This window comes from Rhizopus delemar, genomic scaffold, assembly GCF_000149305.1.
Source record: "Rhizopus delemar RA 99-880 supercont3.4 genomic scaffold, whole genome shotgun sequence".
Lineage (NCBI taxonomy): Eukaryota > Fungi > Mucoromycota > Mucoromycetes > Mucorales > Rhizopodaceae > Rhizopus > Rhizopus delemar.
The window spans coordinates 2,350,203-2,373,759 of record NW_027137830.1 but is presented as its reverse complement, the minus strand read 5'-3'; the positions used below and the strand labels follow the sequence as shown (position 1 = coordinate 2,373,759).

Sequence of the window (23,557 nt, the reverse complement as noted above, 5' to 3'; positions counted from 1 at the left end):
GCAAGTTTTAGCACAATATCGCTCCAAAGGAGGCAAAATGTTGAAGAAACCTTCCAAAGGTAATCATTAATAAATTTCTAGTAAAAAAATACACAACTATGAACAGGCTCATGACTCTTAAACTGTCCAAAACTTATGCACTGGACGTTGTCATCTTTTAATCAATCATCACTTTTCCCTTTCTCTCATTTTTGATATTCATCCCAAACTAGTTCAAAGTCTTTAAATGCATTAAAAACAAGATATCAATTGTTGATGCTTTATTTTTGTGTTAGCATAAACAAAAAGGTGTTTAAGCCTTAACAGCTTCCTTGAAGTAGTTGGCAAGACTACCCTTTTGAGGGACAAACTTGACATAACAACCATCAGGCTTAACAAGGCCCTTGGAACGAGCTTCAACGTAGTCAGCACGGTCCAAAGGAGTGAAACCCCACTTCTTGGAGATAATGATCTTTTGTTGACCAGGGAACTTGTACTTACAACGTCTCAAGGCTTCAATAACAACAGCCTTGTTGGAGTCCTTGGAACGAACAGAGAAAATGATTTGACCAATGTTAACACGAGCGACCAAACCGTTAGGCTTACCGAAAGCACCACGCATACCAGTTTGCAATCTATCGGCACCAGCACAAGACAACATCTTGTTGATACGAGTGACGTGGTAGGGGTGGACACGGATACGCATGTGGAAGGAATCCTTACCGGAGGTCTTGGCCATGTACTTGTTGGCACAGATACGACCAGCTTCAAGAGCTTCGGCAGAAAGTTGTTCGTACTCGTTAGAAACCAAGTGAATACAGAGAGGGAAATCGTCGACAGATGCCTTCTTACGACCCAAATCGTAAATTCTTAACTTGGCATCGGGGACACCACGACAGTATCTAGACTTGGGATAAGGCTTGTTCTTACAGTAACGGTAGCAACGAGCGGGACGACGACCCATGGTTGAATTCCTACATTAATAAAGTAATTGGTTAGTTTAACATCATTCTGACACATTACTAAACCATCCACTTTTTTTATTTTTTTTTTATTTTTTACAGCAAAAGAGATTTATCATCTTTTTGTCTCCCCCTCCTTTAATCCATCTATTCATTCATCACCAATGTTCACAAATACTCACCAAGTACAAAGTACAAAAAAAAGAGGAAGTTCCTGGTTCCAACTATCATCTTCATGTTTATCCTCTCCTGCACCTCCACCAATGGCTCACTCATACTCTCAATATGTATGAGTATAGCTGCCTTTTAAATCAACATAATTACTCCGGTCCGGACAACTTGTTTTTTGCCAGCTTGGTTAGGTTGCATAAACCAAAGCATCATGAAATCTTGTACGAGCAAGAGAACCTTGAAGTTTTTAGATTATGTTCCGCAAAAGAGTTTATATGAGTCATTACTAGATTTAAAATAGAGCATTCGGTTATATATTAATATTTACAAGTTGAATTGTATCATTTTTCCGCTTTTCATCGCTCTATAGCCATTTTTATATTACAATGTTTTCCTTTTTTATTCTTTTTTTTTTTTTTTTTTTAAAAAAAAAAAAACAATAGAAATAAAAGCTTTATAGCTTCAGTGTGAAAACGCATATTATTTTTGTCTACAAATATGCAAGATTTTATAAGCGGGTGATAAAATAAAGGTGTCTATCCAATCATTGCTAGCTAGCAATAAGGGTATATTTTGTTATCAAAGCAAATAGAATTCTTAAATATATAGGGTATAATTTTACTTTTGCATTTATTTTTCTCTCCTGCTCGTTATCAGAATCCGACCTTTTTTTCCCCTTTTGTATTATTTAAACAGTACTAATGAGCAACAGTTCACGTTACTTACTTGTCAAAGCACAAAACGCTATTCTCTCATTTAAGCATGACAAGGGCCCGGCGGAGGTACTGATAGATAGAGAAACTGGTAAAATAGTCGAGGTTGCTTTAGGGCATAAAACATGTGAAGTACAAGAAAGTCAAGTAGAAATTATTCAACTAGAGGAAGATCAAGTATTAATGCCAGGCCTAGTAGACGCACATGGTAAGAAAAAAGGAACCAAATGTAAAAAAAACTGGATTATTTATAGGAAAAAAAGTCCATTTAAACGAGCCAGGAAGAACCGAATGGGAAGGATTTGAAACAGGTACAAAAGCAGCAGCAGCAGGAGGCATTACTACGGTAGTAGATATGCCACTGAATGCCATTCCACCTACAACAACTATCGACAATCTCCACACAAAGCTCACTGCAGCCAAGAACCAGTGTCATGTTGATGTAGGATTTTGGGGAGGTGTGATCCCAGGTAATGCCAATCAATTACCAGGACTGATTAAAGAAGGTGTTCGGGGGTTCAAGTGTTTCTTGATTGAAAGTGGCGTAGATGAGTTTCCTTGTGTGAATGAAGAGCAAGTGAGAGCTGCGATGGACAAGCTGGCTAATACTTCAAGTGTTTTGCTTTTTCATGCTGAGATGGAGGGCTGTGCCCATGATCATGCAAATCCTATTAATCACACCTATGCAAGCTATCTGCATTCTAGGCCACAGTCGCTTGAGACAAATGCGATTGATATGATTATTCGTGTGACAAAAGAATACGCTGACCAAGGGCGACCAGTGAACACACATATTGTTCACCTTTCTGCTGCCTCGGCCCTGCCTGCTATCCGTGCTGCAAAAGCTTCAGGCCTTCCTCTAACGGTAGAGACATGTTATCATTATCTTAACTTTACATCAGAAACAATTGAAGACGGTGCGACACACTACAAATGTAGTCCACCTATTCGTGAGGCTGCTAATCGTGAATTGCTTTGGGAAGCTTTACTCGACGGCACAATTGATTATGTTGTAAGCGATCATTCACCTTGTACAGCCCAGCTCAAGAATCAGGATACAGGAGACTTTGGTACAGCTTGGGGAGGAATTGCTAGTGTTCAATTTGGTCTACCAGTGTTATGGACAGAGGGACGCAAGCGTGGTGTTACGTAAATAGGAACTTGTACTGATCATATTCTCGTTAGTCTCACACTTTTTATTTAGGCTTCAAAAGATAGTCAACTGGCTTAGTCATTCTCCTGCAAAAAGAATAAGAATGGATGATAAGAAAGGTGAAATTAGTGTAGGCCATGATGGCGATTTGGTTATTTGGAGACCAGATGCTTACTTTGAAGTAAATATGAATGATATTCATTTCAAAAATAAGCTTTCTCCATATATTGGAAAGACTTTCTATGGTAAAGTGAGCAAGACTATCCTTAGGGGAAGGACAGTGTACGATTGCGAAGAAAAAAATCTGTTTTCTGTATCCCCTATTGGCAATGCGTTACTCTAATAATAAAGTACGATTTGTTTTCCCGCTCGCTTCTAAATTTTTATTGTGTTACTTCTTTTTATCTATCTTTTTTTTTTTTTTTTTGAATCAGTCTATGAGTACAATTCTAAGGTTAAATAAGAGGTATATCCTCTTACTAACCAGCTTTGTTGTTTTTATAATTACATGCTTTATACTCAACAAACGACACACACCTGCTACACCTGCACCACCACTACCAATCCGAGATTTACCTTCCTATTGGCCAACACCTATAGAGCAAGCTGTATGCAAACCCAAGATATATGTTTATAAAGCACCCGAAAGCATTCAAGTACCTGAGCAAATTCAAAAAGAAAAATGCCACGAATCAAACTATAACTCAGAAATCATCTTGCACAATCAACTGACGGATCCAACCAGTCCCATCTATGAACACTACGTTACTGAAAATCCAGAAGAAGCTGATTTCTTTTTTATTCCATTTTTTGGTAGCTGCTATCTTTATAATTGCTGGTACGAAAACAAATGGAATTGGGATGAACGTTGTGAAGTAGATGCAAAATATGTTGATCCTTTGATGGACATGGTCATTCAAGAGTATCCCTATTGGAACAAGACAGGTGGTAGAAATCACATCATGATTCATCCAATGGACAAGACGTTCACCTACTACCAAAGCAATCCCCGTTTTCAATCAGCTATTTTCCTCAAGACTGTAGGGGATAAGCGAAACAAGTGGATGTCTCGACACCGTTACCACCGCGATATCGTGATTCCTTCTGCCACTCGCATGATCCATCACCTTCGTGCCAACCCTCTTGACTATCTGAATGCACAAGGGCAACCCAAGTCAGGCAAGCGCGATATCTTTGCTCTCTTTCAAGGATGTTGTCCTGATGTTCAGCCAACAGATGAATACTCTAATGGAATTCGATCCCTCTTTTTCAATCACTTTGCTCACTATCCTGGCTATGAAATTGGTCAGTCTGTGGCTGACGAGGAATACTTAGAGAAACTGAGTAGAGCTAAATATGGGCTCAGTCCCATGGGGTGGACATTGGATACTACTCGAATTTGGGAATTTATGGCCTTTGGCGTGGTACCTGTTGTGATTGCAGATGGCATCATTGAGCCCTTTGAATTTGATGTTGATTGGGACAAGTTTATTGTACGAATAAGACGAGATGAAGTACATCGATTAGACGAGATATTGAAAAGTATTGATGATAAAACGTACGAATACAAGCAAAAGAATCTATGGGAGTTTGGACGTCGTGTGGGACTTGAAATGGATGCTTGGCATTTTATTGTTCGTGAACTGTGTCGTATGGAAGGAATCAATAGTCCTGTTAATCTTGGATTAGGATATTAAGATACAGACACTTAAAAGTATAGCCAAATTACAAACATATAGAAAATAGTACTCTTTATTATATAAATATACACACACATTAATAACATTACATTCCTCTATATGATTAAACATAATTAGATTAAAAAGTTACTTGTTATCATCTTTCATTTTATATACCTTTGTTTCATTTGCATGATAAGAGCAACCTTTTTACTAATCATTGCACCAAATAACTTTCTATTACGTTCAATGTTCTTTCTTCTTCTTGCCACGTTGGGCTTCTCATAACGAACATTAGCACGCAACTCTTTACGTACTTTATTTTGTGCCAAGATACTTCCCAAGCGACGATAGGCAACATTAGGGTTTTGTACATTGCCAATAGATCGACCAACATAAGGGTCGAGAGAGGTAGAAAGCTCTTTGGCTTGAAGTAAGCTAGAACCAACTACAGAGGGCATAACAGGTGCTTCTTCTGTTGGTGTATTTTGTTTAAGAACATTATTTGTTGATAATTGTCTAACCCATTGCATAGGTTTCAAGGCTGCTTTAGGAAAGTTAAACAATCGAAGTGCTGACATGGTGAAGCAAGTATTAAAAAATTAAAAAAAAAAAAAATGAAAGGGGGGGAAGGATGGAAGAAAAAGGAGTCACATAAATTTCACAGTCCGATCAAAGTTACTTTATATTAAAAAGGGTAAATGCACACAAGCATATAAATAGAGCATGAATGTGCATGAAAAAAAAAAAAAAAAAAAAAAAAAAAAAAGGCTTATTGTTTTACTGATTTTATTTTCTTCATAAAAGACAGTTTGTTACTATGCAGTAGATAAGAACTCAATTGTCTTGAATTAACTAAAATGTGGGTTGATGTCGAAAATAGTAAAGTTGTGAAACCCAAGTTGAATGAAAAAAAAAAAAAAAAAAAAAATCAATGAACACATGATTCAGTGCATAAATAAACACGACTTTCATTTTTCACCCTTTTTTTTCCTTTTTTTTTTTTTTTTTTTTTTTTCTTTTCTTTATTCAACAAAATGAGTAAGTCTTGACGAGAGAGTCAATTTTTATGACTAACATGGACAGATGTAGCTGTACCTGAGAACCCTGCTAAAGTACTTGAAGCCCAGTTAGCTCAAAGACCCGATGTGCAAGACTTGGTTGATAGAAATATTATTAAAGATCCCAAGGTGGCACCTGCTATTCAACAACAAAGAGAGGAGTTGGAAAGACGCAAGATTGAAGACACTCTTAGACACAAGATCGATCATCGTCCTACACCTGAAGAACTTGTTGAGCACAACATTTTGAAAGGTAATAAAATGACTATTTATTATTCATTTATGTGTACACATGTAAATACTCTATAAAGGTGACCCTACTGAAGTTGCACCTGCTCTTCAAAAGAATAAATTTGAGCTTGAAAGAAGCATATTACATGATAACCTTGAACATAAACTTCATGAAAGACCAGAACCTTCAAAGTTGGTTGAACAAGGCATCTTGTCAGGTAAGTTGATATTATTTAAATCACGTACAAACACTTATAATTTGTTGTAGAGGAAGAAATTCCTAAATAAAGAATAAGCATGTTTATTGGCTAAATAATAAATACTCTCCTCCACCCTCCCTTGCAATTCGTTTCATTTGCTTTGATTTTTTGCATGACAAACATTTGACTGTCTATGAAAATTCGTCTCAGAGATTTGTGCTCAAAAAAGGAGAAGGGTAGTATTTGTATAAAGCATTTGATCTCAGATAAATAAGCATGTTACATCAAGTCCTCTCTCCATTTTAAAGTGGAGTACAAAAACAACTTTTTTAATAACAAGGTTTTATGTCGTAAAAAAAAATATATATACACAGCGTCATTCTTCAAATTCATTTCATTTAAAAACCAGTAAAAACAGCAGCACCAGAACAAGGTTTGGTTGCAATGATAGCAGCCTCAAGCTCTTCTTCAGAGAGGTCAGGATAAACCTTGCGATAGAATTCATTCTTGAGTGCCAAGATCAAATGAGGCACATTATCCTCTGTAGTCAGATGAACCGTACTTCCTCCCCAACCAGCACCACTCAATCTTGATCCAAGTGACCCATTCTTGCGAGCAATCTCACATACCTCTTCAATTTCAGGGCAGGAGCACATGAAATCTTCAGAACAAGACTTTTGCGAGGCGTTCATAAGATCACCCAGTGCCTTCAATGTTGCTTCATCATGACTCTCTTTACAAATCGCACCAAATTCAGTGACACGAGAGGCTTCGGTCAAGACGTGCTTTGTACGGTGCACAAGACGGTAATAGTCTGTCTCTACTCGGAAACGAGACATGTATTTTTCTTGTACTTGTTCCAGTGACAAACCGAGGAGCTTGGATACCTCTTCAAGAGTGTATCCTTTCCCATTAGTCGAATCTTCAGGAAAGAGCTCGAGGGCCTTTGTGAGAAGGATAGAAAACTTTTCCTTTTCGGTCAAAGAGGAGGGCTCCTTAAAATACAGATCATAGACTTCTTTGAGCGTCTCAGCTTCAGGCAAACCAAGCGCTTTGGCAAGAAAAGATGCAGCCATACGGGTCTCTACCACACGAAGGTTGTAGTTACGAGGAGCAGTGACAAACTTATCAGCCGTGACGAGCGTGTTGGCGATGATAAAGGCCAAGTTGGGGTTGGTCTTGGGTAAAGGAACGGATGAGGTCGTCAACTTGGGCACAAACTCAACATGAAGAGCGAAATCTTTTTCAGACAAAACAGAAGCACTTTGATCCATGCCGCCAGAGTTGACACCCACATTACGTTCGGCAACAATAGCAATCTCGGTCAATTCGGTCTTGGAGATACTCAACTTGTTGGCTGTTACTACAGCAAGAGCTGAAGCACAGACAAAGGCAGCTGAAGAAGAAAGTCCACCGCCAGCAGGAACTGTGCCATCAACAAGCAAGTAAAGACCTTTGGGCTTGTCCAATTGGAATTTTTCGAGCATTCCCTTTAAACAACGTGAGTTTGCATACCCTTTTCTCTCTTTTTTTTTAAAAATACCTTATAACCACACTTGAAATAGTTGGACCACTCCAACTTGGTAGAATCGATCGTAATAACCTTTTCTTTACCTTCATAATCAAATTCTCTAGCAGGATATTTTTTGTCATTCACGTTCGCAATACGAACTTTTGTATCTTCTTCTGTGACAGCACCAGCAATGACTACATCACGTTCAATAGCCATCGGAAGAACACCAAAACCACAGTAATCGATATGTTCACCAATCAGATTCACACGACCAGGTGATCGAACGATGAATTCAGGTTTGCGACCATGAACTCTTTCGAATTCTTCAACCAAGTGTTTATATCTTTTACTATTCACCAAAGTTAATAACACCTCATTTTTTTTTATATGTAAAGGTACCTTTGCTTTGGGACAGCATTAGGATCATAAATGCTATCAAGTGTTTTAAAAGAAGGTACAGAAGACATATTTTTTTTTATAAAAAAAAAGAATAATAATTTAGGAAGAATCCAAAAAAAAAAAGGTTTAAATAGCCAGATGAACCTGACTATAAAAGTAAAGATTTAGGCGGGATGTGACTTTGTTGCTTATATAAACATTTTAATTTCCCTTTTTGGTAACTTTATTTTTTTTTTATTCAATTCAGGTAAAAGTCGGGAAGTTGTTTAGATATTCACTCGTGTGGACCGGGTTCACTTGAAAAATGACTTTTTGAATCATTCGTTATTTTTTACTGATTGAATGCCAATAAATAATAATAACACGCGTTTCCCTTATTCTTTTAGAGGAAGTTTACAATGAAACAAGGATTTACTTGTAGAATCTTTTTGTGTTTCATGTGAATCCGGTCCATCTAAAATCAAATCATCTCAGAGTCATTTAATACGATTAATACAAAGTCTGTAATAATAAGCAAAAGATTGACTGATGATTGATCCAATCAAATGTTCTTCCTAAATCTTGTAACAACTAAGCTCAACGATTCACAAATAAATCGAATAAGCGACACAAGGCTGACAGTAAAAAAAAAGCATAGGTTGTATATTTATCGCAACTGTAGAGTATGTAACGATTAGAAAAAGCATAGAAATATCAAACTGTAATTGGGCTCTTTAAGTTTGACAAGTATCTTCAAACGCTGGTGTTTATAACTCTCATTTTTGAATGCATATCAAGAGCACACTGTGTTCTGTTTCAGGCAGATTGCATGACAAGTTGTTTTCTTTATGAGCTGGAATTATTCTGTACAACCAGTTTAATCGGTAGAAAAACCTATTATTCCTTCTAAGACCATGAATGAAGGACCTTTTAGCCAAAGTGATCTCTAATTTGTAAATCTGTTTTGAAACCGAGCATTGCCTTTGATCAGCAACTCTTTATTATCCATCGTTATCCTTATAATTCACAGACTCAATGAAGCCACAAAAGTTTAGTGTGAACAGGATGAATGATCTGATGAGTCTTTAGGATCTAAATTGTTGGAGTGAAAAGGGGACATGTGAGATTTCGTTTAAAAGAGCCAATTTGAACTATTGAAAGAATAGTTGATGAGCCCGTTGTTTAAAATAATAATTAGGGTTGCTGCTTCGTAAAGAAACTTTCCAAATTTAAGAATTTCAATGTAAATCTTCCTCACATGTATATTTGAACTGAATAAACAGACTGGTCCCTGATAACCTTGCTCTATCATTATCATTCGCTGATCAAAGCCAAGAGCACAGTGCACTAAACATGGAGAAAAGTGTGTAAATACATCTGATGTTACCATAGAAAATGTACTGGATGAATAGGATAAAAATAATAAAAGAAATATGAAGTAGGGTAAGGATTCAGATATGTACAAGAGTTCTAGCTAAATAGAGTTTATGATACACTGAATGTTATACAAATTTACCTTGACATGGACAACAGCAGGCTGAGAATACGAACCTTGTCTGCTTTTATTTGAATAAATTCATGTCTTTAAACATCAAAGAGTGTTTGTGTTGTAAACAATCAGGCTTTATAAAATAACTCTGTTCGGTTCAATTTGTCTTTTTCCTTGGTTCCTCTATTTTTGTGACATACACTATGCAAAAAGGAGTCTACATCATTGTTTGTTGACAAGAGCAAACAAACGGGCGATCAGTGCATCGTTTGTCCATGAAAGGGGCACTCTATAATCCTACTGTTCTCCTCCATCTATGGTTTTATCTAATTGTACTATAAAACTCTTGAGCGTTTTGTCTTTCTTTGACAGGTTAGATGTTGAGCATTCTTTTATAAATAACTGATTCATATAAAAAAGGATCAAGGCCCTTACACATAGAATACATATTGTATCTTTGAATTGCTGATGCTACTTTTATGTTTGATGATGACACTCATTCAGATATTTCATGAAAGTTGAATCATATAAATACCTAATTTCAAGATTGTTTTTTTTTACTAGAAAATAGAATCGTTTGCTGTCAGATTATCGGGCGTTATGTGATTGTCCATGACAGGGTCCAAAAAGTTTACTTTTTCTTTATTAGGACAAGCAAGGAATACCCCAGTTACACATGATCACCATAACAGATCGGGAAAACACTGTAATGAAGAGAAACAGATAATAAAAGTTGAAGAGATGACAGAGCTAAAAAGGATAGGGTCTTGTCATTGAATGGCTTATGATAATGGCTTGTATTCATGGCCATGTATAGTTTGCTCTAAAGAATAAGAAAAGGATCAAAGACTGCTGTTTTACAATGTTTTAGAGCACAATAAAAAGGTATTCACTGACATATTTAATGATCCGTCATGTGACACTGTGTACCTGATTGAAATGCGTTTATTGAAATGAAGGTAGCAAAGAGAGCAACAAGTCGATGGATAAGAAAGAAGGCTTTTCTATATCATTCCTTTGCATAAACTTGTATTTCAGTTGATTTGAAACCATCACCCTGGTTCCATGGCTGAGCGTAAATTATATGAAATATGGGGGAGAATAAAACCTTTTCCGTTGCTATTCACACACTCACCCTCACTTTCTTTTTTTCATCTTTTTTTTTTTTTTTTTTTTTTTTTTTTTTCCTTTCTCTCTTTGCTGTTTATATCTTTCCTTCATTTTTTTTTAAAAAAAAAAAATAGGTTAATTATTTTATTGTATTCTGAATGGACTGTTGACTGACATGTTTATTTTTCATTTTAGTGTACATGAATCACATCAATCATCATGAAAGTAATAACAATATTCCAGCATGGAAAGTATTACAAGGTATTTTGCTCTTTTGTCTTATTTGATAAAGACTGAATAATAGATTAGAGCGTAGACAGGATCCCTTTCACTTTATGATTTCTCGACCACAACCACCAGGCTCAACCTCACCTCCACTTCCCGAAGTTGATCTCGCCCGAAAGAACTCACGGGTCGTTATTCCTTCGAAAAGAGCAGCACAAAACCGAGCAGCTCAAAAGGCTTTTCGTCAAAGAAGAGATCAATATATAAAAGAATTAGAGACAAAGGCTAATGAAGTCAAGGAAACACAATTAGAATTAAATCAACTAAGGCAAGAGAATAGTCAACTACGTGAAAGAGTATCTGAATTAGAACGTCAAATTGTAGCACTAACAGGCGGTCAAGAGAAGCAAGAACAATCACTGTCGATACCAACTATAACAAGTGAGCAAGAAACAACCCCAAAGGATCTTTCAACTGGTTTTCAAAATGATGAAAATGAACCACTGGCAAATAATCACACTATCGCAGTACAAAACTATCCTCAATTCGCACCACCGATGGTCAACATTGGATTCTGGCAGGGTGGCCATCATAATACAGTGGATTTTGAATTTGCGTTTGATCCATTTTTGGATAATGAGTTTGGATTGACCAATAATGAGTTTGTGCCAAGTGAAGATAATGAACAAGTCCTGGATGATTTATTTGCTGTATTACAGACCAGACAAAGACCTCAAATACCAACCGTTCCTTCAAGCTTAGATGAATTGGACAACAATTAAATATCAATTTGTAAATTACGTACCTCCTCCCACATACACACACACATTCACTTGAAGTCTTTTTTTATTTATTCATTTTATATCCCATCTATTTATTGTACAGTAAAGGAAAGACAGTGGGTCAAGGCTAAAGATGATTTAAATAGATTCTAAGATGATTAAAGTAGTTTGAGCATTCTTACCTATAGTCTGCTTTAATGATTAATAAACATTTTTATAGTATTTTACTTGCCCCCCCCCCAAAAAAAAAATAAACAAAACCGAGTGAGTATCTATTTTTTTTTTTTTTTTTTTTTTGATGGTGGATTTTAGAAAGAACTTTGCTGCAGTACAGAAAGAAAGATGACATCGTGATGCGTGTTGTCTATTGGATGTTTGATAAAGAAATGTTTATGTTTGCGGTTGATAAGAAAGGCCTTACAGAAAATGTCCACTGGGTCCAATCAGTGATCGATTGATATAGAATACAATCATTGTGTGAAAAAAGCAAATGATCAAGTGAACAGAAACATTGGTCGCGATCTCAACACACACACACACACACACACACACACAGAAAGAGAGAGAGAGAGAAAGAGAAAGAGAAAGAGAGAGAGAGAGAATGATCGTGCTTTTTAAAAAAGTTTTTTTTTTTTTTTTTTTTTTTTGTTATTGTTGTGTGAAAGAGATGATTGATTCTGTCAGATGCCAAGTGATTCTTGATGTACTGTCATGAACAGTAAAAGAAGTGTCACTCCTTGTTTTGATTGAATGCATATTTAACCTCATTCAACAAATTATGAATTAAACATTGAAATTTACGGTTGGTTTGCTAGATTAGACAGGAAATAGAAAACGATTCAGAGATAAACTGCATGATTTAAGGGTGTATCATGGTCTCAACAAGACGATTAAACTGGATTTGAAAAGCGGAGACACAAATCGATTTATTTCCACACTTTGCATTAATGCGGTTCTTTTTTACTGTATTTTTCCGAACCTTTCAGAGTCAAGGATGGCGCCACTGATTCTATAAAGGCCGTCATGAAGATGATGTGTGGATGAAGCTCTTTATGGTTCTTATTCACTGTATGCTAACATCATCACTTGATTGAAAGATTTTAATAGTTACCTTAGAGTGCATACTGCATTCAATTGACTAAAATAGATTCAAAACCCGTTTGATGGGGGGGGGTGAAGAATCGTTCTCTATGCCACTTTGTCGGTGTTATTCTTATTTCAGCCATACAAAAGAGTTTAGATTATTTTTTTTTTAATTTTATTTATCAAAAATAAATATTTTATATATTTTTTTTTTCTCTCTCTTTTCTTTTTTTGTATAAAAATAATTATGGGTAAAAAATAGAAAAGATGAATAGAGAATAATGATAATAGTAGTTGATAGTCTATGATTAGATAATAGTAGTAGTAGTATTCGAGATGAAATTTCACCAGAAGAACAGTTTTTGGATACACAACAGCTTTTAGATGATCCTTCCATGTATAATTTGATACCTTCAGAACAAAGCAGTGAAAATAATAATAACTGTAACACTTTATATTTTTCCCACACACCCTTTTATTGAACTATTTCTTTTTGTATAGTAATGGTGGGTTGTGGACCAGCAACGAGTACGATGGAAGGTTTAAGTTATCAACAAAACGTATTTGAACAATTTCCTTCTTACACCACCCAACAATATATGCCAGGTAAGGAGAGAAAGAAGATGATGTCGGAGGAATTAATGATGATCACAGGCTCAATCAATTCAAATCACCGAGCTAGTCTTCCGATCATTTACGACACACATTCATTTTTACCCAACGGCAGTGATGACACACCAAAAGAACAAGAGAGTGTTACTACTCAAGGCAGACGTTACACAGAAGGGTCTTTACCCAAATATGGAACCAACAAACGTCAAAAAGCGGCGGGTGGCAGACGCAAGTCGACCACGTCCTCAACCGAGCCGATGGATGAACAACGACGTCAATTCTTGGAAAGAAACAGAATAGCCGCACTGAAATGCAGACAAAGAAAGAAGCAGTGGTTAACCGACTTGCAGCACAGAGTCGAGTTCTTGGCAACAGATAACGAACAACTGCAGAATCAAGCGACCCTGCTTAGAGAAGAAGTGATCAATCTAAAGACACTCCTATTGGCTCATAAAGATTGTAAGGTGGCTCAAGCCAATGGAACCACACTGAACACCATTCAGTCTGTTTCATCTTTACAACACACCACCCTCTTGCTTCCTTCTACTTCCACTTCTACTTCTTCCACTTCTACCACCGACACAGCCAATCATGTCTACACACCTTCTCCTAAAAATGTCCTGACAGGTGAAAATCTTATACAATTTTCTTCTAATATTTGAAATCCATGGTTTTTTTTTTTTTTTTTCTTTGATGAATAAAAATAGGATTCGGATTTGTAACTATTTATTCGTTTATTTTTTTTTTTTTGGTTATTAATAATTTATCTGATAAATAATAAAAAGGATAAAATAAGAAGAGAGAGAGAGAGAGGGGGGTATGAGAGATTAAAGGGATATTTTCTTGTTTGAATGAACAAGGACATTTTTTAACTTTTTGGTGAGACTTCTTCTTTTATGATTCAACTTGTTTGTTTCTCTACGAAACAAGGAATTTCTGGTGGGACTTGATTTCAGTTGGTTTTCAAGAGGAGATTCTACCGAAGTAGGCGTGATGGGTGAGAAAGAAGAAGAGGAAGAGATGATGGATGGATTGATCGGTGACAGTTCTTCTTCACTTGTCACTGGATCATCCGAAATGAGCATGTCCAGGCTGAGATCAACCGTCTTGTCTTCTTTGGACTTGTTTTCGATACTACTCTTATCACTCACACTGACTGCTGTATTTGAATCGATCGTGATTGTCAAAGGAAGTTGTTCTTCCTTTTCAAATACTATCAAATCAATTTAATATCTCACTTTCTTTATTCTTTCTTTATTACCTCTTTTTTCTTTTATGATTTCCACTTGTTCTTCTTGTACAGTCCATTCTTGCTCTTCTTTTTCACTTGTCACAGATTCTATCTCGATTTCACTGGTCACAGACTCTGCTTTGATTTCACTAGTCACAGACTCTGCTTTGATTTCACTAGTCACAGGCTCTGCTTTGATTTCACTTGTCACGGATTCTATCTTGATTTCACTTGTCATTGCAGATTCTACTTTGATTTCACTTGCTGTTTCATTGGGTTCATCTTTTACTTCTTCTTCCAACACGACAGATTCAGGCTCAATCATTTCTTGTTCAATAAGATGTTCCACATGTTCTTCTGTTATCACCAAAGAGGGTGGTTCTTCTGTAAACACCAGTGATTCTTCTATTGACACTGGTAATTCATCATCCACCGTGCCATAGTTGTAGTGAACATGAATAGGCATCCATAAACGTTCTGTACTCAAAATGGTTTGAATACGAATCATAGTTAAAAAAAGAGATAAAGAAAGAAAGTGGGAAAGAAGATCCTATTTATTTGATGCGTGTTACACATTTTAAAAAAAAAAATCTTGTGATTCATCACCGACTTTGTTTACACTCTTCTTGACTTGTTGCAACATTTTCTCAAAGGAATTATAAATATTTTGGTTTCATAAAGAAATCTTGCCTTTTTTAAAAAGATTTATTCTTCTTGTCGAGTGATAAAACCAACAGAGTAAAGTTGGCTTTTGACTATTTTTTTTTTTTTATTATTTCTTTTGTTAATCGGAGAAGGAGAGAGAGAGAGAGGAGTGATACGAATGAATTTTTTTTTTTTAAAAAAATAATGCATGTCAAGTAACACTAAAGAATATGTGTTGTTTGAACTTATTTCTTGTCAATAAAACTTGGCTTTGTCACTTGATGAAAATAAAGAATAAACAGGCTTTTATGTTGCATATTCAAGATAAGCAATGGATTATAAAAGAAAAATAAAAGAGAACCCCCTTTTTTTTAATTTCGGAATGAATTCAATGTCAGAATAGATTTAACAATAAAAAAAAAAAATATCGAATGTTCACCACAGCCCATAAACATTACATGTCATTTTTAATATAAACAGTGTCAAGGGTCATCTTTTCATCACACGTGGCTTTGTGTCTATCTTCAGGATGAGTCATGGGGTAAAGTGGATGTGATCAGTTGGTATGGACTTTGAATTTACAAGTTCCGTCAAGAGGATGGGTTGGAGAATTCGGTAAACATCCGAATATAAATTAGAGATCAAAGGTCTAAAGTCACTATATGTTTATTTAAAGAATAGAGATGAATCGAATAGGATCATTCACTTCAACTTCTTTACAACTGATCATCATCAAAGAAATAAAGACAGCGAAAAAACAAATACCAAAGAGAGAACTTGGACGATGATTTCTATTGAACACACCATCCACAGCAATCAATAAACTAAACATCAGATTCAGTTTCCACAAGATTGTATTGGATGAATGATTCATAAGAATAACAATGATCGGATAATATAGTAGAGCATACAGTAAAAAGTATACTAGCCTCTCTCCACTCCTTTCCAAACATTCTGCCAATCGAATCTTGAATGTCTTCTTCACATCCTCTTCATCTTCATTTGGTATATAAATCGATAAATTTGTTTTAAATGTTGGCACTAGACTTGATGTCAAAAAGATTGAAAACATCACAAAGATCGTAAAGAATGGAATCACATCTGTCTCTCCCACAGAATACCAATAGCCCGGAAAAGGAATAAACACAGCCAGTAAAACAAGGGATCGTATCGATTGAAATACATTTTGAAAAAATGACGTGAGCGAGTAAAGGTCTTCGTTCTGTTGGCTGGAAATATATCGATCATCTCTCACTGGTTTTCGCAACACGAAATCCTTATCAATCTTCAGATGTCTGTCTGTGTAAGCAGTGGCCAAAGGCAGACACAAGTCTCCATAGTTTCCAAGGGATATCTGTCCATTTCTATAATAAAATGCATTAGGTGCGATCCTGCACTGTCGGAAAGGAAAGCCCAGGAGCAGGCGGTAGAGGACGGCTTGAATGGCTTTAGCAGCACTGTGGATAAATAGATGGGGTGCGCAAAAAAACACCCAAATACTTCTCACGTACATCTCAATCGTTGGCACAATCGGTTTACGTCCACGCGTACGACAGACCGTATGTGCTGATTTCAGTAATTTTCGCATGTTTTTAGTCTCCAAGTTCGCATCACTGGCATCAATAGGTATCAATACTCCATCTGCTGGTACCTCGGATTCAGCAGCCGGTGCGAGTTCTCTTGCTTTTCGTAAAAGTTCACTGAAATCAGTCAATCTCAATGTCTGTTCAGCATCCAGTCCAAGTCGATAATAGTAGAACCAAACCAATTCAGATCTAGAGGCAGTACCACCGCTTGTGTTGATCTTCATGAATTGATTCATGTCTGTCGTGTTCAGACCTAGCTTTCCTGCCAAAAGGTTTGTAAATCTAAGTAACCATCGGTTCATAACTTCTGTTCTGGCACTTGACCCAATCGCATGCTTCAGCTCACGTGTGTAATCTTGTTCTTCTTTCTGTGTGTCTGATCCTATTGGAGCTTGCATTTTTTGTCTTTTCTGAATTGTTAAAAGCTCTTCGTAGATTCCATAGAGTGCAATATAGAAAAGACTAGAGCCTACTTGTATTAGGAACAGAAGAGCAGGATTATCAAATGGGATCATTTTGACCTAATGTATTTAAATGGGCTCAGTATCATCATCGCATCTTTTTCATTTTAATCATTACAAATCTGATGGTCGATACCTTGTTTAATATAATATGAATCAAGAAAAAGAGGGCTATTTATATGTCGACAAGTCCTCTGTTTGTGCTTTTCATGAAGGTTGAAAGGATAAAAATAGATTGCTCAAGCATAACCCTTAGCCATATTTGACATATCAGTGATAAGAGTAACTCCCTTTGAATGTCAAGGTTCATTATCATATTAAAAAAAGCTTTTAAGGCTGTGAGCCTGCTCTGTTTACAAACACATTCTAAAAATAGTATGAAAATCACAGTGGAATGACAGAGAATATTCATTGTCATTAAACAAGTTGTAATCATCCGTCTCTTAAATGAACCTATACTTACCGCAATGTAGCCCTGTAGCATGCTAATCAAAGAAAAAAGGACAATGGTATCGTTTTATTGACATGTATTCTTCATCACACACACACACTCTCTCCCCATCGCAGTGATATGTTATTTGTTTATCACTGCTCTTATTTGTATCATCTTTTATCAGCGTATTTACTCAAATGACTTGCCAGATAGGTAAAAATAGTTCAAATAATAGCTGCCTTCTATAGAAACACGTTATATTCATACAACTAATTCTCATGTCCATTTCACTGAGCCCTTGAAGATCTTGAGTAAGCTCTCAACATGAGCTTATCAAATCAGGATACAGCATAGACACCACTGACAATAGCTGTTCTTGATGACTTATGTTCCTGACAGCTTCTTGATCTAAAATGTCGCAGAGTGCTCTTTATTGTATAATCAAAGCATACAGTGGTCAGTGACCATACATCATTTGTCAGTTTGAAGCTGTAAACAGTGATTTCCTTCTTTTGTATACCAATCAAACGTTGTTTTTCCGTGCTGAGACTCATGTCATACACAAATACGGTGATTGTGCTCACAACATGAATCCAATAGTCAAACTTCATTTATAATAAATGATTTGGTATATCACACCGCAACCCCCTTCATTTCATTCCACTGGTGCTCATTGGGCTAACACAAAATGTCTTCATATTGCTGTCACAACAAGATCCAATCACTCACAGCAATCAAAAAGCTTTATGGTCTTTTGTTTGCTCTATTATCAGCCTCACTTGAGCCTTGAGATTTGGTCGTCAGTGCCACAATCTCCCAAAAATACAATCAAGTGGGCTCCGAGAGACATACTCTACACGTAAAAATTAGTCTTACCAGTTTCGATAGAAAATGATTCAAGAGGAAAATATACATAGGCTCTGTAACGCTTCAACATGGAGAAATTATCTCATCTATCCAACTTGACAGTAGAATTAAAAAACGCCCGATGACTTTGTAAACATATCAAGTGGTTAATTTAGGATCCCGTTTTTTTTTTTTTTTTTTTTTTTTTTTTTTTGAAGAACAGTCTGCCACGGAACAGAACAGAGGCGATAGTCGGAGCAGAAAAGCTTAAATAAGGTTGTCAAATAGAGTTGCACTTTTCGGGAACCACAAGCTCCTTGTCGAAATTGGCTGTAACAACATGACCAAATGTTCTAATGTAAGCTTCATGTATGACTATAAAATTGACAGAAAGAGCTCTTTCCTTGAGACATACGCCTTGTCCTTTACTCAATGTTCTTGACTGTATCGCTCACGTACAGATGTTGTTGAATGGATGCCATGCAGCCTTGTATCGCGGGAGAATTCAAATGGAGGCAATCAGTGGGATAGGATTAAAAAAGTTTTGTAATTCTGTATATTATTCAATATCCACTGATTTGAGCTTTTTAGTGTCTTCCAATCAGTCATACGCTATAAAAAACATTCTAGCTTGATTTGTAATACAGCAAAGCGAATTTATAAAGATTGCCACTTTATTAGAAATATGCGCCATGTATTTATTCTTCTCTACTGTCTCTCATTGTAACGCTCAAGCGCGTCTATCCTTAATCTTCATCATTTGCGCTTTCGCATGATTTGTTTAACATAAAAAACATCTTCCAAGTGAGATCCTTTTTAATTCAATACAAAATAAAATCGCCTTTTAATATCTATGTAACTATTAAAGACTATAAAAATCTTTTCAATTCCTCAAGTTGTTTCCATTTTAATATAGGGTACGACTCCAAGCAAAGCATCTTTAAATGCCAACAAGTTTGGCAAGCTCTTTGCAAAATTTTTCAAATCGTTGCCGTGTTCTGGCCAATCAAGAACAAAATGCCGTGTACGCACCCAAACACCGTATGCTATAGCAGCACTTTCAAAATAAGCCTTGTTTGCTATTCATAAAGACATTAAATACAACTAACAAAAAGGAATCATCATGAAAGATACCAATTGTTCTTATCACAAAGATTCTACTACCAGGAAGCTTTGAGTATTTTTCTTTTGATAGCATTGCTATCCTTTCATATACTTCTTCTTCAATCTTGAAATGCTTTTTAGCGTCCTTCTTATCCTTTGGCCTATTTCCTCCTGAAAAATTGATCAAGCATAAGATATCACGAGTGTTCACATCTGTAATCAAACCCTTCCATCTCTTCAATTGAGTTTCAGTATGAATTGCGTCAACCCTAGAAAGAAATGGCGGTTAAAAGATCACCTTTGTAAGTGAAATCAAACTTTTAAGCTCACCATCCAACATCAATCTTTTCCGAGTATGCATTCGTCAATAAATTAATCACAGGAATGATTGTCAAAGATGCAAGCGTTTTTTCAAGTAAAGGTTTTGTGATAGGACTTGGGCCAGGAATCATTTGTTTTAAACTGCTAAGGTGAGTAGCCAGAAAAGATTGGATGATAAAATGACTTACAAGTGCTGTAAAATTCCATCTGCAGAGAGAAAGTCGTAATATTTATCCTTATAGATACTGTCTGGAAGCGACATGTGCTCTCTCAACATTCTATCCATTTTTATGGGATGCGGTTCGCTTTTTTCAATCAAGTCTAGCATTTTTCGAATTGAAGGAGGGCTATCGTGAACAGGTAAAACACCGAGGGCTTCTAGCTCATCAAAAATGTCTTTATCAACCAATTCCCTTAATCTATTTCTGACCGCGCTATTCTCCATATCTAGAATTGAGTATGCTGATAACCTACTCATGGATTCAGTATGTAAACTTGATTTTTCCTCTTCTTATCATACCAATCACCATCTAATTGAGATTCGCTTATATCTTTCAAAGCTTTACTAATCAATTGCTTTGTATGTGGTCTTTTAGAAAGAGTCAAGTTTCTATTCAACTAATTTTGATTGTTGTTTAAAACGAGATATGAGTTACTACATATTTGCTTGTATCACGAGTTTTACTTTTTCCAATTTCACGGCAGCATCATAAAAGTATTCTGTAGGGTTATCTTCATCTGTCTCATCAACCCAGACATCGTCTTTCGTCTCTTCCTTCACTTTGTTCCAGTAGTCCGTATACTGCTCATAGAACTTTGTACCCGGTTGATTGCGGCTCTTAAAAAAACATCTTGTTTAAACCATTAGGAAAGGAATAAATATGGAAATACCTCAAACTCTTGTAAAGCGTCGAAAGCCATATCCAACTTATACTTTGCTTTTTCCTTAATCAATACATCAATCAAGTACTTGTAGTCTCTGTCTGTTTCTTCTCTTGATTTTCTTGTTTCCTTGACAAAACTAAAGTAGTCCATTTTTTCCGCGTGCAGTTGTTCTTTGAACCAATCATAGTAAGGATGCGTTTGTGGTAACGGCACACCTACTTTGGTTCTTCTCTTACTCATTTTTTTCTGCAAAACAATAAAAGAAAAAAAATATAAAAGAAAAAATAAAATGAAATCTATCCTCGCTGAATTTTAAATATATCATCTTTGATTGGCAGTAACTGATGCTAATGATGGGCGCTTGCTGTCTAAAAAGAAAGGTAAGGTTATGCGAATAATATATATTTTTTTTTATCATTTCAAATAAGCAATAATGAATATTGTTGACAGAGCAATATACATATCGAGCCTCGTAATATCTCTGGTGCTATTCTACACTTTTTACTCCTAAATCATACTAGGACAGTTTCTCTAATATCTTCATCTGTCTATTGGTATCAGGAACGGACTTGTTTCTGTGGCTGATCTCAAGAACATATTCAAGCCTTTATCTTGAGCTACACAGTTTGAATAAATAAATAGGAATGATTTTTGTCAAAGTCTTTAGGTCATTAAGCACTATCAATATTTTATTTTAAAACCTATCCAACCTTTTTCGTATTTTTAAAATTCAAAAAGGTTCCTTTGATGCAAAAACTAAAATAAAAAAAAAACCCGGATGGGATATTCTATTCATAATCAAGCTACGCTTCTTTTTTTATCTTTGAAAAGCATTGTATAGCTTCAAACATAGCAAGCCTAAAAGACATGAGTTTGGGCAATTGCTTTGTAAATTCTTGTAGTTCGCTTGCATTTTTTGGCCATTCAAGAACAAAATGCCGAATTCGAATCAAAACACCGCATTTTATACTCACACTTTCAAAGTAAGCCTTTGATCCTATGTTTTAAAAGAAAAATTAACTTAATTTCTTGATGTTGATATCCTACCTATGGTTCTTATTACAAATATTCGAAACTGAGGAGAGCATGTATCGATTTGTTTTGAAAGTCGAGATATGCCGTCATACAATTTTAATTCATCGTTGTTTTGCTTTTTATGGTTCATTTCGTCTTTTGGCGTGTTTCCCCCGGCAAACTCCATCAGACAGACTATGTTATCCGTATTCTTCGTGCAGATGATCCCATCCCACTTTGTTCTGTTTGTTTGATGATGCGTTGGCTCAATCCTAATATAAAGTTGTCAAAGAGGAAAAAGAAAATAGCAAATTTTCTTTTACCACTTGACATCAACGTAACTCAAATAGGCATATATTAAATGATTTATGACTGGAATAATTGACCAAGCAGCGCAAGTCCTTTCATTCAGTGACGTAGACAGAGGATTTGTCTCAGATATCATGAGTCCTAAACTATATATCTGTTAGCAAAGCAATGCAAAAAAAAAAAAAAAAAAAAAAAAAAAAAAAAAACGATATCAATCTTACAAATGGCGTACAACACCTTCTGCAGCTAGAAAGTCTAAATCTTTTACATTGAAAAATTCCTCTGGGTAGTCTATCTTTGTTCTTAAACTTTTATCGATTTCTGATGGAGTAGGGTCACAGGCTTCAATTAAACAAAGCAATTGTTGATACAAAGCCGTTCCAGTGTATTCTGGTAATTCCTTCATTCGTATTAATTCGCTATAGTTTGTAAATTTGCTCTTTAGCATATACTGAACAGCTTTATGCTCCATATCTAAAATAGAGCATTTTGCTAATCTTTTTCATTTTATGTTAAAGGACTTTGATTTCTTCATTTTCCAGGCCCTTTTTGTACCTGTTATCAGCAAAATTCTCCGCAGATTCTATTATTTTTTCCAATCCACTTTTGCTTATTTGTTCTTTTTCAACAGACTTGCTTACTGACAACTAAGATACATATTCTTTTTGTTAAATGATATACTTTTTTTTTTTCTATGTTTGCTTATGTATAGCTTACGAGCTTCATGCCAGCTACAATAGCTTCAGCGTCACGTTTACCCCAGTAGATAGTGTATTTTTTATAAAAGTCAGTACTAGGATCAAGCCGTTCCTGTATTAAAAACATCAATACGCGCTCAACCAGCTTAATTTTGCAAGATAAACAATACATTAAACTCTTTTTGTGCATTTTCTGCAGTATCTATCATATACTTGTATTTCTCCTTAGATAGTCTGGTCACGATTGATTCATATTCCTGGTCTGTTTCATATTTTGTCTTTCCTGACTGTTCACAGAAATCAAAATAATCTAACTTTCTTTTCTCAAGTTGATTGATAATCCATTGATAATAAACGTAGCTTTTTGGTATACTTGTCCTTGGTATGCTTTTTTTCTTTTCAAGTGTTTCTACCATAACAACAAGAAAATAAATAAAAATATTTATTTCACAGACACAGTTAGATATCTGAAAACACGGGTCTTAAATTTTTTTTGGAATTTGCCAAGTACAATGGTTCATTTGCTACGCGCACCCCAAACACTATGTCTTCAAATCTCTTCATTACCGAATTGGAGAGGAACCGAGTACAACCAGAAAGACAATCAATGGTTCCAGCAGCTTCACCATAAAAAGAACAATTATTATCTACCTTTGGTATAGGACTTTAAGTATACCAAAAGA

At 35.8% G+C, this 23,557-nt stretch overlaps 12 protein-coding genes across 12 annotated transcripts; 5 read left to right on the top strand and 7 right to left on the bottom strand.

The window, feature by feature from the left end:
- Nucleotides 1–292: 292 nt before the first annotated feature.
- On the bottom strand, nucleotides 293–943 carry RO3G_06385 (60S ribosomal protein L10-A; the record flags this gene model as incomplete). The annotated part of the gene is made up of 1 exon (XM_067660975.1): nucleotides 293–943. One exon carries the CDS (start codon nucleotides 941–943, stop codon nucleotides 293–295), a length of 651 nt encoding a protein of 216 aa, XP_067517076.1.
- A 1,065-nt stretch (nucleotides 944–2,008) lies between these two features.
- RO3G_06384 (uncharacterized protein) lies at nucleotides 2,009–4,675 on the top strand (the record flags this gene model as incomplete). Its single annotated transcript, XM_067660974.1, has 4 exons — nucleotides 2,009–2,033; nucleotides 2,080–2,974; nucleotides 3,030–3,228; nucleotides 3,413–4,675. The coding sequence occupies 4 exons, from the start codon at nucleotides 2,009–2,011 to the stop codon at nucleotides 4,673–4,675; spliced, it is 2,382 nt and encodes a 793-aa protein (XP_067517075.1).
- Nucleotides 4,676–4,763: 88 nt separating this feature from the next.
- RO3G_06383 (uncharacterized protein) lies at nucleotides 4,764–5,238 on the bottom strand (the record flags this gene model as incomplete). Its single annotated transcript, XM_067660973.1, has 2 exons — nucleotides 4,764–4,773; nucleotides 4,835–5,238. The coding sequence occupies 2 exons, from the start codon at nucleotides 5,236–5,238 to the stop codon at nucleotides 4,764–4,766; spliced, it is 414 nt and encodes a 137-aa protein (XP_067517074.1).
- A 456-nt stretch (nucleotides 5,239–5,694) lies between these two features.
- RO3G_06382 (uncharacterized protein) lies at nucleotides 5,695–6,237 on the top strand (the record flags this gene model as incomplete). Its single annotated transcript, XM_067660972.1, has 4 exons — nucleotides 5,695–5,698; nucleotides 5,744–5,971; nucleotides 6,030–6,167; nucleotides 6,218–6,237. The coding sequence occupies 4 exons, from the start codon at nucleotides 5,695–5,697 to the stop codon at nucleotides 6,235–6,237; spliced, it is 390 nt and encodes a 129-aa protein (XP_067517073.1).
- Nucleotides 6,238–6,547: 310 nt separating this feature from the next.
- Nucleotides 6,548–8,129, bottom strand: RO3G_06381 (galactokinase; the record flags this gene model as incomplete). The annotated part of the gene is made up of 3 exons (XM_067660971.1): nucleotides 6,548–7,639; nucleotides 7,693–8,011; nucleotides 8,062–8,129. 3 exons carry the CDS (start codon nucleotides 8,127–8,129, stop codon nucleotides 6,548–6,550), a joined length of 1,479 nt encoding a protein of 492 aa, XP_067517072.1.
- Nucleotides 8,130–10,974: 2,845 nt separating this feature from the next.
- RO3G_06380 (uncharacterized protein) lies at nucleotides 10,975–11,646 on the top strand (the record flags this gene model as incomplete). Its single annotated transcript, XM_067660970.1, has 1 exon — nucleotides 10,975–11,646. The coding sequence occupies one exon, from the start codon at nucleotides 10,975–10,977 to the stop codon at nucleotides 11,644–11,646; it is 672 nt and encodes a 223-aa protein (XP_067517071.1).
- Nucleotides 11,647–12,976: 1,330 nt separating this feature from the next.
- Nucleotides 12,977–14,003, top strand: RO3G_06379 (uncharacterized protein; the record flags this gene model as incomplete). The annotated part of the gene is made up of 4 exons (XM_067660969.1): nucleotides 12,977–12,980; nucleotides 13,042–13,173; nucleotides 13,231–13,335; nucleotides 13,384–14,003. 4 exons carry the CDS (start codon nucleotides 12,977–12,979, stop codon nucleotides 14,001–14,003), a joined length of 861 nt encoding a protein of 286 aa, XP_067517070.1.
- Nucleotides 14,004–14,168: 165 nt separating this feature from the next.
- RO3G_06378 (uncharacterized protein) lies at nucleotides 14,169–15,080 on the bottom strand (the record flags this gene model as incomplete). The annotated part of the gene is made up of 2 exons (XM_067660968.1): nucleotides 14,169–14,554; nucleotides 14,603–15,080. The coding sequence occupies 2 exons, from the start codon at nucleotides 15,078–15,080 to the stop codon at nucleotides 14,169–14,171; spliced, it is 864 nt and encodes a 287-aa protein (XP_067517069.1).
- A 1,424-nt stretch (nucleotides 15,081–16,504) lies between these two features.
- On the bottom strand, nucleotides 16,505–17,201 carry RO3G_06377 (uncharacterized protein; the record flags this gene model as incomplete). The annotated part of the gene is made up of 2 exons (XM_067660967.1): nucleotides 16,505–16,581; nucleotides 16,757–17,201. 2 exons carry the CDS (start codon nucleotides 17,199–17,201, stop codon nucleotides 16,505–16,507), a joined length of 522 nt encoding a protein of 173 aa, XP_067517068.1.
- A 1,116-nt stretch (nucleotides 17,202–18,317) lies between these two features.
- Nucleotides 18,318–18,951, top strand: RO3G_06376 (uncharacterized protein; the record flags this gene model as incomplete). Its single annotated transcript, XM_067660966.1, has 3 exons — nucleotides 18,318–18,556; nucleotides 18,832–18,901; nucleotides 18,934–18,951. 3 exons carry the CDS (start codon nucleotides 18,318–18,320, stop codon nucleotides 18,949–18,951), a joined length of 327 nt encoding a protein of 108 aa, XP_067517067.1.
- A 652-nt stretch (nucleotides 18,952–19,603) lies between these two features.
- RO3G_06375 (uncharacterized protein) lies at nucleotides 19,604–21,093 on the bottom strand (the record flags this gene model as incomplete). The annotated part of the gene is made up of 5 exons (XM_067660965.1): nucleotides 19,604–19,916; nucleotides 20,157–20,438; nucleotides 20,489–20,586; nucleotides 20,654–20,782; nucleotides 20,860–21,093. The coding sequence occupies 5 exons, from the start codon at nucleotides 21,091–21,093 to the stop codon at nucleotides 19,604–19,606; spliced, it is 1,056 nt and encodes a 351-aa protein (XP_067517066.1).
- Nucleotides 21,094–21,696: 603 nt separating this feature from the next.
- On the bottom strand, nucleotides 21,697–23,064 carry RO3G_06374 (uncharacterized protein; the record flags this gene model as incomplete). The annotated part of the gene is made up of 7 exons (XM_067660964.1): nucleotides 21,697–21,711; nucleotides 21,828–21,850; nucleotides 21,901–22,139; nucleotides 22,191–22,322; nucleotides 22,398–22,673; nucleotides 22,732–22,823; nucleotides 22,894–23,064. The coding sequence occupies 7 exons, from the start codon at nucleotides 23,062–23,064 to the stop codon at nucleotides 21,697–21,699; spliced, it is 948 nt and encodes a 315-aa protein (XP_067517065.1).
- Between the last annotated feature and the right edge of the window lie 493 nt (nucleotides 23,065–23,557).